Source organism: Calidris pugnax, unplaced genomic scaffold (assembly GCF_001431845.1).
Source record: "Calidris pugnax isolate Ruff unplaced genomic scaffold, ASM143184v1 scaffold144, whole genome shotgun sequence".
NCBI classification, from domain to species: Eukaryota; Metazoa; Chordata; class Aves; order Charadriiformes; family Scolopacidae; genus Calidris; species Calidris pugnax.
In genome coordinates, this window is record NW_015090911.1 from 5,416,848 (window position 1) to 5,429,629 (window position 12,782).

At 41.5% G+C, this 12,782-nt stretch overlaps 1 protein-coding gene across 1 annotated transcript in view; it reads right to left on the bottom strand.

Annotated features, from left to right (window-relative positions):
• The window catches only part of EPG5 (ectopic P-granules autophagy protein 5 homolog (C. elegans)), a 62,986-nt gene that overhangs the window by 6,289 nt on the left and 43,915 nt on the right, over positions 1 to 12,782 (bottom strand). Inside the window, exons 34-41 of the mRNA XM_014949371.1 lie at positions 12,246 to 12,321; positions 10,277 to 10,380; positions 9,041 to 9,216; positions 8,098 to 8,283; positions 3,992 to 4,201; positions 3,743 to 3,887; positions 1,445 to 1,687; positions 342 to 561 (exon numbers count right to left, since the gene is read on the bottom strand). Coding sequence (XP_014804857.1) covers positions 342 to 561; positions 1,445 to 1,687; positions 3,743 to 3,887; positions 3,992 to 4,201; positions 8,098 to 8,283; positions 9,041 to 9,216; positions 10,277 to 10,380; positions 12,246 to 12,321 — 1,360 coding nt within the window. The remainder of the gene's footprint in view (positions 1 to 341; positions 562 to 1,444; positions 1,688 to 3,742; positions 3,888 to 3,991; positions 4,202 to 8,097; positions 8,284 to 9,040; positions 9,217 to 10,276; positions 10,381 to 12,245; positions 12,322 to 12,782) is intronic.

Genomic DNA, 12,782 nt, shown 5'->3' on the forward strand with positions numbered 1-12,782 from the left:
GTGGACATTCTGGGAAGTGTAATCCACCATGATTGGGGTTTCCTTCAAGTAATTTTGCTTGAACACAAATCCAGCCATTGAAAACAAGCTTCTCTGTCAGAAAACTGACCGAAACTGCCCAGAAGTATTCAAGAAAATGCAATTTCCTCTTCTGCTTAACCACAGCAATTATTAATGTTGGTGGGGCTGGGCAGACTCTGTGGTAGTGGATATGGAAGGACTGGACATTTCATCCAGCAGCCTGGTGAAATTAATTAACCTGGACACCTAATTCTACCAGCTAAACAACTACAGCCTTATTTAACAGCCAAGGCAGATTCAGAAGCCCTGAGCTTTCGTACCTGGGGTACACTTGCTCCAGCCATTTGCTGATGGTTAGCAGGATCTTCATCTCATTGGTGAGAGTCTGGTCGGCGTTCAGGCACTGCAGCAGGTAGACGTACAGGGTCAGGTAGCTTCCTAAAGACAGGCATTCCTGCAGGAATTCCTCCATGGTTAGCTCAGGGACTTGGAGGGAGGCTAGTATAGGGCCCCAGCCTATATCCTGGTGGTGAGGAAAATCTATAAAGACAACAGAAGGACAGAACAAAGGGCACGTGAGTAAGCACCACCTGGTAAAACCTAAAAACTGGAACTTCACTGTGTTCCTTTAAATTACAGAATTCAGGCCATTTTAGCTGTTCTCCATGTGATCATTTTGTCATGGAGTTCTGATAGAGAGAAAAGAAAAATTCCACTATCACAGAGCATCGCCTAGAGGTCAAGCTAAGATATTTTCCCAGCATTCAGTCAGTATTAAATCTGCAAATTTTATCAATGGAATTTTAAGTATTTCCTTCAGGTGTACTGAAATCTGATCACATAAAATGTGGGACAAAAAATCAGCATGTAGTTACACAAGGATTACGTAAACGGAAACACACACTTCCACCCCTCAAAACAACCCACAGAATTCCAGAGTTTTACCAATTAACAGTACTTTTTTCTTAAATTTGCCTAGAGAACACTACAGGAGAGGATGTTTTCTTGGAATTATTTGGGTTTTTTTTAAACAAAAAACTGGAAAAGTGCTGGAAAAGTGCTGGAAAAGTGCTGGAAAAGTGCTGGAAAAGTGCTGGAAAAGTGCTGGAAAAGTGCTGGAAAAGGGGCAACCATTAACACAGAGCAGGTAAGTCTTCACAGAAAAGAAAAATAGCTCTTAAAAAAATACACTGTTAGAGCAGCTGAAAAATGCAAACCACCATAACTTTTCTACACCTGGTTACTACAGCACATACACGCGTGATAGTTGAGAGCCACCAAATATGAAGAAAAGAGCTCTGATAACAGAAACCAGATTAAAACCCAGTTCCAGTCCTGGGCATCATGAAGCTATGGGGATTCCACAGGACTTATTTGGCATCTGAAGACTGCCCAATGATTTTGAGACAAGAGAGGGTCCCACCTTCATTGAAGTAGGCGGTGATACAGGCTTCTGTGGTCTCTGCCATGTGTCGCACGGAGGCCAGGCTCTGGCAGGCTGCTGTCAGGAGAGGCATGGCCAGTAGCCCCTGCACTCTGCTGCTGATCCACTTCCTCAGGCTCCCCCGCAGAGACTCCGCCGTGGCCACGCTGGAGTTGTTCATCATCATCAGCGTTTCTGTGAAGAGGCTGCTGAGGGCCATGTGACGGGTCTGCAGGTCCATATCTGAAAGGCAGAAGTAGGAGAGACGTTTCAGCAAAATAAGCACTAGGACCCAAATTCAGCTTCACAGCTGAACCCTTTCTGCAGATGCTGGGAAAAGCCTCTTGCTCATCACACCTATCAATTCCTTGTCCTGTGCTTATGAAACGGCGATGAGACACACGTTCCTCACAGGTTCTTCCCTTGATGAGATGGTTCATCACCCATTAAACAGAGACACAACTGATCCAGCAGAGTACACTGGAGACCATCTTTCATCTAGACTTTTACCATGACTACAGCGCACATAAATTGCATGATAAAACATGTTTGCAGTCTCCAAGAAAACCTGGGTATTAAAACACAGTTTAAGAGTGAAACAACCAAGCTTTTTGATGATTCAATTTGTAACATGACCAAGACGAGCCCTGAAATGTTGAGATCCCTTTATGCATTTCCAGGATTCTAGATATCCTGCTAATCCCAGTGTTCAGCCCCAGAACATTTTTTCAAAACCATCTCTTGGCGTTGCCTGGACACGTTATCGTAAGCCATATGTAGGAGTATCCTCACAGCACGAACATCTCCTGTGCTTGGCTCTCAAAGTCCAACTACAGAGCAGACCTTTGAACATACCGATGAAAAAAACCCTAATAGTTAGAAGAGAAAAATTTTCAAGCAACACCAGGCATTGTAGAAGGAAAAAAAATCAACCAGTTAAGAAGAAAAGTTGTGCACAAAGAGGGATTCATCACTGGAAAAATATCACACAAGGGGACTGAGACCTCAGCACTTGCAGGTATTTGGAAGCTCACCAGACAAGGCCCTGAGCAACCTGATTTAATTTGGAAGCTAGCCCTGGTTTGAGAAGGAGGTTGGACTACAGGCCCACAGAGGTCCCTCACAAACTAAACTATTCTGTTTGTACCATTTACCTACTAAGAAAAATAAAAAAAAAGAAAAAGAAAAAGAAAGCTCTCCAGTCAGGTAAACACCTCATCATAGACCAAATGAGAAAGATAATGCCAGGAGGTTAACTGACATTAACTGACCTAACTAAGGTCACAATTAATTTTACAGCCAAGTCCTGCTCCACAGGCCGCAGACCACTGAGCAGAAGCCCCACCAGACCCCGGAGCCCAAGGCCCACGAGATCACCTGTGACAAATCCCAGCACAGTGCTGATGTGAGCAGTCCAGCTTTCTCCTCTCCAGCTGTTGCCAAGAGAAGGTGCTGCCCCAAAGGCTCTTCCAAAAGCCTCCACTAGTCCCCTCCAAACCTGACAGAGAAGCTAAATCTGATGCATACCACCCCTTCCCTGCCTCTCCATGTCAGTGATATTCCTGCACTCCACAGCCTGGTGGGAAACACTGAGCATTCTCTTTCTTTCAGCTCTTTATCACACACCAGCGTGCACAGGGGTTCATGAAACAGAGCTGGCTCCTCTTACATGGGGTCTCCCATCTCCTCCAAAATTTCTCACCTACAAGGAGCACTGGCACTAACAGGCAAGCCTCCACCCTTCTGAGTCACAAGGAGTTTTTCTGACTATGGGGCTGTCCTACAGAGGTTGCCCAAGCAGCCACACAAGTACTGAAAGACACTCTACTTCTAGTGTACGTCAACACAATTCCCCTACTTCAACATAGTCAGCAACAGTTCAGAATCTTTTCTTAGAACTCGATCCCTCAGGACCAAGAGGGTGTATTTGTATCATCTTTCCCTTTAAAAAAGATGCAAAAGCCAAATAAGGGGGAAAAAAAAAAAGATTAAAGAAACTAGACAAAGAAAAGAATCCCTCAAGCTCTTGTATATTGGTCAGTTTACTCACATTATAACCTCTGTTCTTTCTGTTGGTCCTGTCACTCTTGACAGCTGTAGGGAGTAATGTCCCTATTTTTGGTTTGTGCTAATATACAACCTATATATACACATCATCAAAGCAAAACGTCCCACTGCTCATAAGGGAGACATTAAAGTAATGCAAGTAAATTACAGTCACAGATGTTCAACAATCCAGGCAGTACAACACAGGACCTTGAGAGTTTTAATGCAATTTGCCACTTCTCCAACACAAACCTGGAGGATTAAAGATGACTACATCATCCAGCAACTTGGACATTTCTTGTTCCAGAACTGCAAGGGTGATCTTTCCACTTTGTTCTAAGGTGCTGAGAAACTGAACCACCTGGCGAATGTACGCTTGGCACTTCAGTGTTGCATCCTGTTAATCAAAATCAAAACCAATCAGGAAATAAAAAAATATACAAAAAGCGGAATAGTGCAACAAGAACAGCTCAGAGACACTGCAAAACCAGTGCGACTTACGAGGTGGATGTGACTATCCGAAGATGCACCAAAGCCTGCTGAGATCTTCAGGAGCTTCACGATCAGTTCAGCTGCAGCATCCTTGGCAAGGATAACGGAGGGAGGGTAGTGAGTGTTGCAGTAGTTGATGATGCTTTGGTAAGATGAAATGCCCACAAGCTGCCAAGGAAGGGAGCTGGTCTGCCCCAGAAGATTTATGAGTGGTGATTCCTGAAGATTTAAGAGACAACAGTCCAAGCTCCACCTTCTTTGCTGCTTTCAATTCATATTCACAGTACTCAATATCGGAAGGAAGCCCAGACTCCAAAATTTGAAGGAGATGGAACAGAAACCCCACAGGAATAGATGATCATTGGGAGTCTGACTGTAAAGCACCCCCTCATTCCAACAGCAAGCCAACACGTGAATGTCTTCTCTAGCATTCACATTAACAGTACTCAGACTGCCTCAGCAGCTCTAAACAAGTACAAAACTCAGTGAGAGACATTAAAATTTCACATGTAGATATGCAAAGACAGCTCAAAAGAAATGGAGACCCTACAAAGTCACTTCAGCAGAGATTTTAAAAAGGCATTAAAAATTATTAAAAAAAAAATATTAATCTAAGTTCACAGTAGAACCAGGGACAGAAGCCAAGTCTCTCAATTTTCCATTCAGTGAATCATCTACCAACCTTGGGGAACTCCTCAAGTGCTTATTCTCATAAATACCATCCTGAACAGTACAGGAGCCTACAGTGTCCACAACTTACACAGGCAGCGCACATATGCAGATGGAAAAGTCTCTCTGTCTGCAGAGCAGAGAGTCTGGCCTCAGCTAGCACCATCCTCTCATGGGTTCACACACATCTGCAAACAAAAGGCCTTCCCAGACATTCTGAAGCACCAAATTTTACATTTTATAGAATGAACAAAAATACTGGAATTGTGCTTATGGCCAACACAACCTAAACACTAAAGGATTCAGAACTAACCCAGATGAGACTACATGGTCCAGAGGAGGCCATGAAGATGCTCAGAGGGTTGGAGCACCTCTGCTGTGAATTGAGGTTGTTCAGCCTGGAAAAGAGACGGCTCCCGAGAGACATTAGAGCCCCCACCAGCCCCTAAAGGGGGTTTCGGAGAAATGGGAAGGGACTCTTGATCAGGGAGGGGAGCCATAGGATGAGAGGGAAAGGTTTGACACTGAAAGAGGGGAGATTGAGATGAGATCTCAAGAAGACATTTTTTCCTGTGAGGGTGGTGAGAGCCTGGCCCAGGTTGCCCAGAGAAGCTGTGGCTGCCCCATCCCTGGAAGGGTTCAAGGCCAGGCTGGATGGGGCTTTGAGCAACCTGGTCTGGTGGGAGGTGTCCCTGCCCAGGGCAGGGGGTTGGAACTGGATGGTCTTTAAGGTCCCTTTCAACCCAAACCATTCTGTGATTGTACATCAACAAGAATGTGACTCTGGTACATCAAGTACTTCTCAAGTTGCTCACACACTGGAACATACGGCAGCGAAATAAAGAGTTTCAGATTTAGGTCAAGATGTTACAAGAGTGTTCTGGGAGGCAAAAAGAGTGAAAATGTCAGTATAACACATTGCTGCGGGCCAGGAGGGAATTCCTGAGGTTGACTCATACAATGTACAAACAGGTATCTTTTGAAGCTTGAGAAGCTTCTGATAAGCAAATACATTCAGGTCAAAGCACATGAACTCCAGTAATTTTCCTAAACTGGAATACAATGTTGATCAAAGGCTGCTGGTGACATCTTGACACAGCATCTTGCAATGCCTCAGAGGAAATGGAAAATGGAAGACACTGCAAGCAGGAGAAAGCTGGTAGATGTGAACTGGGACTTCTTGAAGATTACCCAGCCCCTCTAGAGGAGTCCCTCAGAACTGACTGAACAATTCTGTGCTAGATTTACCCACACAGAGCTCTTAGCAAAAGCAGGATTTTGGAAAGTTCATCCTAACACCCAGTGTTTCTCTTTCCTGTTCCAGCAATTCAGAAATACCGGAACGCAACCATAAATGGGAAAAGCACTGAGAAATCAGGGATGGCCAAATCACCCTTCAGAGCAAGGGAGTAAGAAACCTCAACCTAAAATTCAACAGGTGAAGTGATGTGTACCCAGTAAATCACCAGAAGCAGACAGCGTCAAGCTTCTTAAAGATAAATATGGTCTTCAGGATGTTGTTACATCACTATGACTTGTCATCATCATACTCATCATATGGAGTTAGGAGGGGGGCATTTTATGGTAAGAAATAAACGTCTGCAAAAGCTGTTCTGAAGGAACTGAACAACACTTGCAACTCCTGAGAGAACACATTCAAGCCAACAAATAAATATCTTCCTTTCAGACAGCTGCTCCTAACCTCACAGGGACTAATCCCATTGCTGAGCTGTGTTCAACACAACCAACCTGACGTGTCGTGTTACTGAAGATTGGGTTGGAGAACCTCACGAACACTCACAGTAAGAGACAGAGCCAGGCATAAGCTTCTCACCAATGAATGATTCCTTACCACCCCTCCACACACCCGTGTTTGCCACGCAGGAAAAGCAGCAGTGGAGATTTACATGACTGGCTGTGACAGAGCAAACGTGACTCAGCGAGCCTCCCAAATTCTTCTTGCAGCACCACAGGTATGAGGACCAGGGTCAAAGCTGCTCCTGCACTCACACTGGCAGACTGCCTGAATCCAACCAGGCAGATGGCAGACGCTCTTTTACCTCAGGCTGTCAGAAAAAGCTTCACCTTACGTTATACACAATACTGCCTATGCATACATCAGTTGGAGCTGAAGTTGGCAAGGGACACAAAGAATAATAAGAAGGTCTTCTACAGGTGTGTCAGCCAGAAAAGGAAGGTCAAAGAAAGCATTACACCCCTGATGAACGCATCTGGTGAAACAGCAACAAGGGACAAAGAGAAGACTGAGGTACTCAACACCTTTTATGCCAGAGTCTTCACTGGCTGCCTCTCTCCCCACACCTCTTGAGTGGATGGGCCACACAGCAGGGACTGGGGGAGCAAAGTCCCTCTTGCTGTAACAGAAGATCAGGTTCCACCTGAGGAACCTGAACATACATACGTCTATGGGACCTGACAAGATGCAACCCAGAGTGCTGAGGTAATCAGCTGATGTAGATGCCAAGCCACTCTCCATGATATTTGAAATGTCATGACAGTTCAGGTGAAGTCCCTGGTGACTAGAAGCTGGGAAACATTGCACCCACTTTTAAAATGGGTAGGAAGGAGGACCTTTCTGGGAACTATCGAGCTGTCAGCCCCATCTCTCTGCCTGGGAAGATCATGAAACAGTCCCTCCTAGAAGCTCTGCTAAGGCATGTGGAGGACAAGGAGGGGATTCAAGACAGGCAGCACGGCTTCACCAAGGGCAAGTCCTGCCTGACCAACCTTGTGGCCTTCTATGATGGAGTGACTCCATTGGCGGACATGGAAGAGCTACAGACACTGTCTATCTGAACTTCCTATAAATGGACTGCTTTTAACTACAACTCTCTGAAACCAAGAAAGAGAAAAGGAAACAGATATTTTAATTAAGGGCTGGTCTAAGAAACAAGAAAGCTATACTATGCAGCATCCCATACTTAATAATGAGAGGAAAAACAACTGCTTTACAATAATGTTTTTAACACTACTGAAACTAACATACATATTTGATCTTTCAAAAACCCAGAGTGTTATTGTGTAATTGGAGGAAACTGTCTGTATTTATTTGTTTAGAATCATAGAATCATGGGGTTGGAAGGGACCTCTGGAGATCATCTAGTCCAACCCCACCGCTGGAGCAGGTGTACATACAGCACGTTGAACAAGAACTTGTCTTTACAACACCAGTTGTCACAGCACCTACAGAAGCTACTTAAAATGAACAGCAGCCCTTCTGTTTTCACAGAAGTTATTCAAAATGCCTCACGTAAGGAATCACGTAAGTCTTGGTCATCTCTAGAACACTGTTTGAAGTAGTTCACCTATGCAAAAAACTGAGTTAATTATTCTGCAAATGAGGAAGAAGTCACATCCTGTGCCCTTGCTATCACAGGATTATTCTTCTTCTGAGACAGACAGGTATGAAACTTTCAAAAAATTACCTCTTTGCCTACAAGTTGCTCCTCCTTTGCCAACAGGACCATCATGAACAGCAAACAGACAATCATGTTGTGAGTCTGCGGATGAGGGTTGGAATTCCAGGCATCAGAGAGGACACTGACCCAGTTTATTTCACATAAAACATAACCCAAGAATAAGAAACAACTCTTGGGGCTGCCTCTTTCAATCTAGGAAGGAGAAAGCGAAAAAAAAAAAAAAAAAAAAAAGACAGGCACATTAAACAGTGTAAGATATATAAACTTTCACACTTTCCAGTTCCTTAGCCAACTATAAATCCACAGCAGCATTTTAGGTCAGCTGGACTCCTAGAGGAGAAGACAGATGCCACTTCTCCATCCTTTTACATCCTCCCCTCCTGAAAGTTGTATGTACAACTCTTCTAAGCCTCTCAACCAGTTACCAAGTTACTGCAAACCAGAAATAAATAATCTATTACAAACTTTTAGCTGTGTGATTGCATCCATTTCCCCTTACTCTAAGATCAAAAAGAGAAACTCTGAGCCTGTTTAGAACTGTGTGAAGAACTCACCCCAAACAGACAAGCAGTAAATCCTGGGGCATCTCCACACCTACCTGCACCTTTACGTTGTCTCAGACAGCTTGGAAGTGAGAGCCACATGGCAATAGTGAAATATATTAACTCTAATACATAATACATACAACTCTAACACATAATACATACATATGCAATAAATGAGAGATTCAGATAGAGCAATGACAGGTTACAAATGCTGCCAGCTTTACAGTTCTCTGTAGCTTTGGCTAAGACTGAATTTGCTTCACAAAAATTAATCACAAAATGAGCAGCTGTGAATGCTTCAAACTTTAAAAGCTTGCTTGCTAAAAGAACTGTCTCCAGTTCTCCAGTTACTTTCAAGGACAACATTAATTATGAACTTAATTCAACAGATGTTGTGTACTCACTTTAAAGAACTCTTCCATAAGCATCTGGTCTGGATGCATTTCCTTCCATGGGAGCCTTTTGAACTCAGTATGGAAAGTATAGAGAATAAACTCTGGCATTTTGGGGGCTGTGCAGCATTCACAGTAATGCATTAGATGTAACCAGAGAGCCCCATGGTGGCTTGGCAGCAGCTTATCTAGAATCAAAGAAAAAAGCCAAATTAACAACAGAAAAAATTCAGGGAAAGCTCAATTACAGAAGGAAGTCCAATTCTGAAGATGAAAAACCATAAATGCAAGTTACATTAAAATATCTTTGTCAAATTAAAAAAAAAAAAGGCACATTAAGCTTTTAGATCTTTGTTTCTCCAAATCAACATGTAGGGAAGCTTACAATTTCATACCCTTCCTCAATCTTTTGAGTTGCTGGACAATAACCTGAAGTTATAAAATACTCCTTCTATGTAGAACTTCATTGCTTTTATGTTGAGTTGTTTTTGTTTTTTTTAAAAAGACCTTATGTATCTCATATTATTTGTGGCTGCCCCATCCCTGGAGGGGTTCAAGGCCAGGTTGGAGGGGGCTTTGAGCAACGTGGCCTGGTGGGAGGTGTCCCTGCCCAGGGCAGAGGGTGGAACTGGATGGTCTTTAAGATCCCTTCCAGCCCAAACCATTCTATGATTCCATAAAACACACAATAATATGTTATGTTTAGTTATTTATTTCTGCAAGGTAAGTTTGAATCTAGTTCATCCCTAAAAGTTTTTATGGGGTATTGTGAAAGTAATTTTTTCCATTTCTATGTCTAATTACACATTAGGCACAACAGGCGATGCGAAACAGGAGCTCAAAATGATCCATCCCAGAGATTAAATTACTCCCAAAACCAGCTGTTGAGAAACACATATTGGTCATTGTGACACGCTACTGCCTATGTTGTGTGGGAACAACATACAGACCTGGAATGAAGTCATGCAATTCTCATGACAGCTCATTTTGTTTTGCTTCCCTTCACACTAACTTTGTTATCCGACAAACATGCATATATCGAACATGTTGTCTACCCCTGCTGAGGAAAAAAGCTGTCTTTTAAGGACAAAATAAAGAAATCCTCCTGGTACAACTGCAGCGGTCATCTTGGCTAAAAGTTACTAACAAACAAAACCCCCTCATATTCGACATCTCAATCAAAAAAGTCTTTTTTGGTCTGAAAGAACAGAAGTGCCACTACAATAAAACAGCGTGGACATCACCCACCTTTAAAGCTCTCGTGCAGATGTTTGATGCAATCAGTAAACAAAGAGACCATGGTGGAGGCTTCAGGAGTGTCGCTCTCTAACCAAGGGTAGCAGGGCTGGTTACTTAAAAGGAGGAGTGAAGCAGCACAGATTTCAGTGTTGAGTTACCAGACCTTAAACACTTAAACTATTTAAATATTCTAAAGCACAATAAATCAATATAGCAGGTAGTACATAGTAAATCAATATATTAGGTATCAGCAGTCCTTTCAGAGGAGTGAAGCAGCACAGATTTCAGTGTTGAGTTACCAGACCTTAAACACTTAAACTATTTAAATATTCTAAAGCACAATAAATCAATATAGCAGGTAGTACATAGTAAATCAATATATTAGGTATCAGCAGTCCTTTCACTCAAATTCAGTTCTTTAGAACTGACTGTTTCTTCCCTAGAAGAGGTACATACTTTAACGTCCCACTGAAGATCCACAATACCATTGAGCAAGCATAGATTACTTGTCTGGTGCTCAAATTCAGCTCTTTAGAACTGTTTCTTCCTTAGAAGAGGTACATACTTTAATGTCACACTGAAGATCTGCAACACCATTGAGCAAGCATAGATTACTTGTCTGGTATTTCATAATTGAATTAAATACCAAAACACAGGGATTTCTGAATGACAGCACGTAACACTTGCAGCCAGCCTTTTAATTAAATGCTGGAGAGGTGCCCACAGCTCAAAAAGCTTTTGGCTTCAAAAGAAAGTAAAATTTAAGTGTATAATATTACAAATAATTCTCCAGGTGAAGACAGAGGAACACAAGACAGCAGATCATCACAGGACTGATTTGGTCCAAGGTTTGTTTACATACCAGTGGCATTTGGGATTGCATTTGTTTGACTTTTTTGTTTTGTTTTAAGCTAGGGAGTTATCAGCAGTACGGAAAATAATAAAAAAAAAAAAAAAGAATCTAAAATTCAAATTTGTTTACATACCAGTGGCATTTGGGGTTGCATTTGTTTGGCTTTTTTGTTTTGTTTTAAGCTAGGGCATTATCAGCAGTACAGAAAATAATAAAGAAAAAAAAAAAGAATCTAAAATTCAAATTTGAGTGTTCCTGGAACCAAGTGCAATTCGTATTTTTCTCACGTCTGCTTCCTGACCAGAACTTGGTCATATTTCTTGTATCTAAAGCAATTATTTAGTACAAGTCTTGGAAAATTTTGATTAAGAAACTCATGGATTAGTTCTGTAATTATTAAGGATGTGACAAGTCAGAACTATTTAATGGAAGGTCATAATACAGTCATGAATTAGAAAAAGAAATAGGGTAACAATGAAAGCCATCCTTATAGTATTAAAGCCCTTACTTGAACAGAAACATTTTAACACTTGCAGCCAGCCTTTTAATTAAATGCTGGAGAGGTGCCCACAGCTCAAAAAGCTTTTGGCTTCAAAAGAAAGTAAAATTTAAGTGTATAATATTACAAATAATTCTCCAGGTGAAGACAGAGGAACACAAGACAGCAGATCATCACAGGACTGATTTGGTCCAAGGTTTGTTTACATACCAGTGGCATTTGGGATTGCATTTGTTTGACTTTTTTGTTTTGTTTTAAGCTAGGGAGTTATCAGCAGTACGGAAAATAATAAAAAAAAAAAAAAAGAATCTAAAATTCAAATTTGAGTGTTCCTGGAACCAAGTGCAATTCGTATTTTTCTCACGTCTGCTTCCTGACCAGAACTTGGTCATATTTCTTGTATCTAAAGCAATTATTTAGTACAAGTCTTGGAAAATTTCGATTAAGAAACTCATGGATTAGTTCCGTAATTATTAAGGATATGACACAAGTCAGAGCTATTTAATGGAAGGTCACAATACAGTCATGAATTAGAAAAAGAAATAGGGTAACAATGAAAGCCATTCTTATAGTATTAAAGCTCTTACTTGAACAGAAACATTTTTAATTTTAACATGCAAATATACCTTGCATCTTCCTTATCCATGACGAGTATCCATGGTTTAAAGAGTCCAGCAATGATTGAATACAAGGACTGTAGTGCTAGGAGAAAACAAAACACAGAAATTGCTTTTTTCCCCCCCAAATTAGCAACAGTGAACATATTACACTGTTCCAAACTTCAATACACCATCCTTTGCTTATTCCAATTTTTGATCAGTTCTTCCTGGTCAAATAAAAATTTAAAATACAATATGCTTATTAGTAACTCTAGTTCACAATTTGATTGTTTTAACGAAAGTCATAAGCCTTTTGCATTGTTTAGACATTTTATTAATATCCCTAACACATTTGAGATTGTGGGGTTAGTGATGACTCACGCTTTAACCTGCTTATATTAAAATAAAAGGTGTTTTGGCAATTTTCTCCAAATCAAAATCACATCATGAGGAAATTCAGTGGTCCCTCATTCCCAAACCTCTGCTTGGTGCAAAAAATTGTATTTTTCTTTGAAGAAACGATGATGTCTTCACAAAATAATTTTAAAGCAAGCTCAAATATAA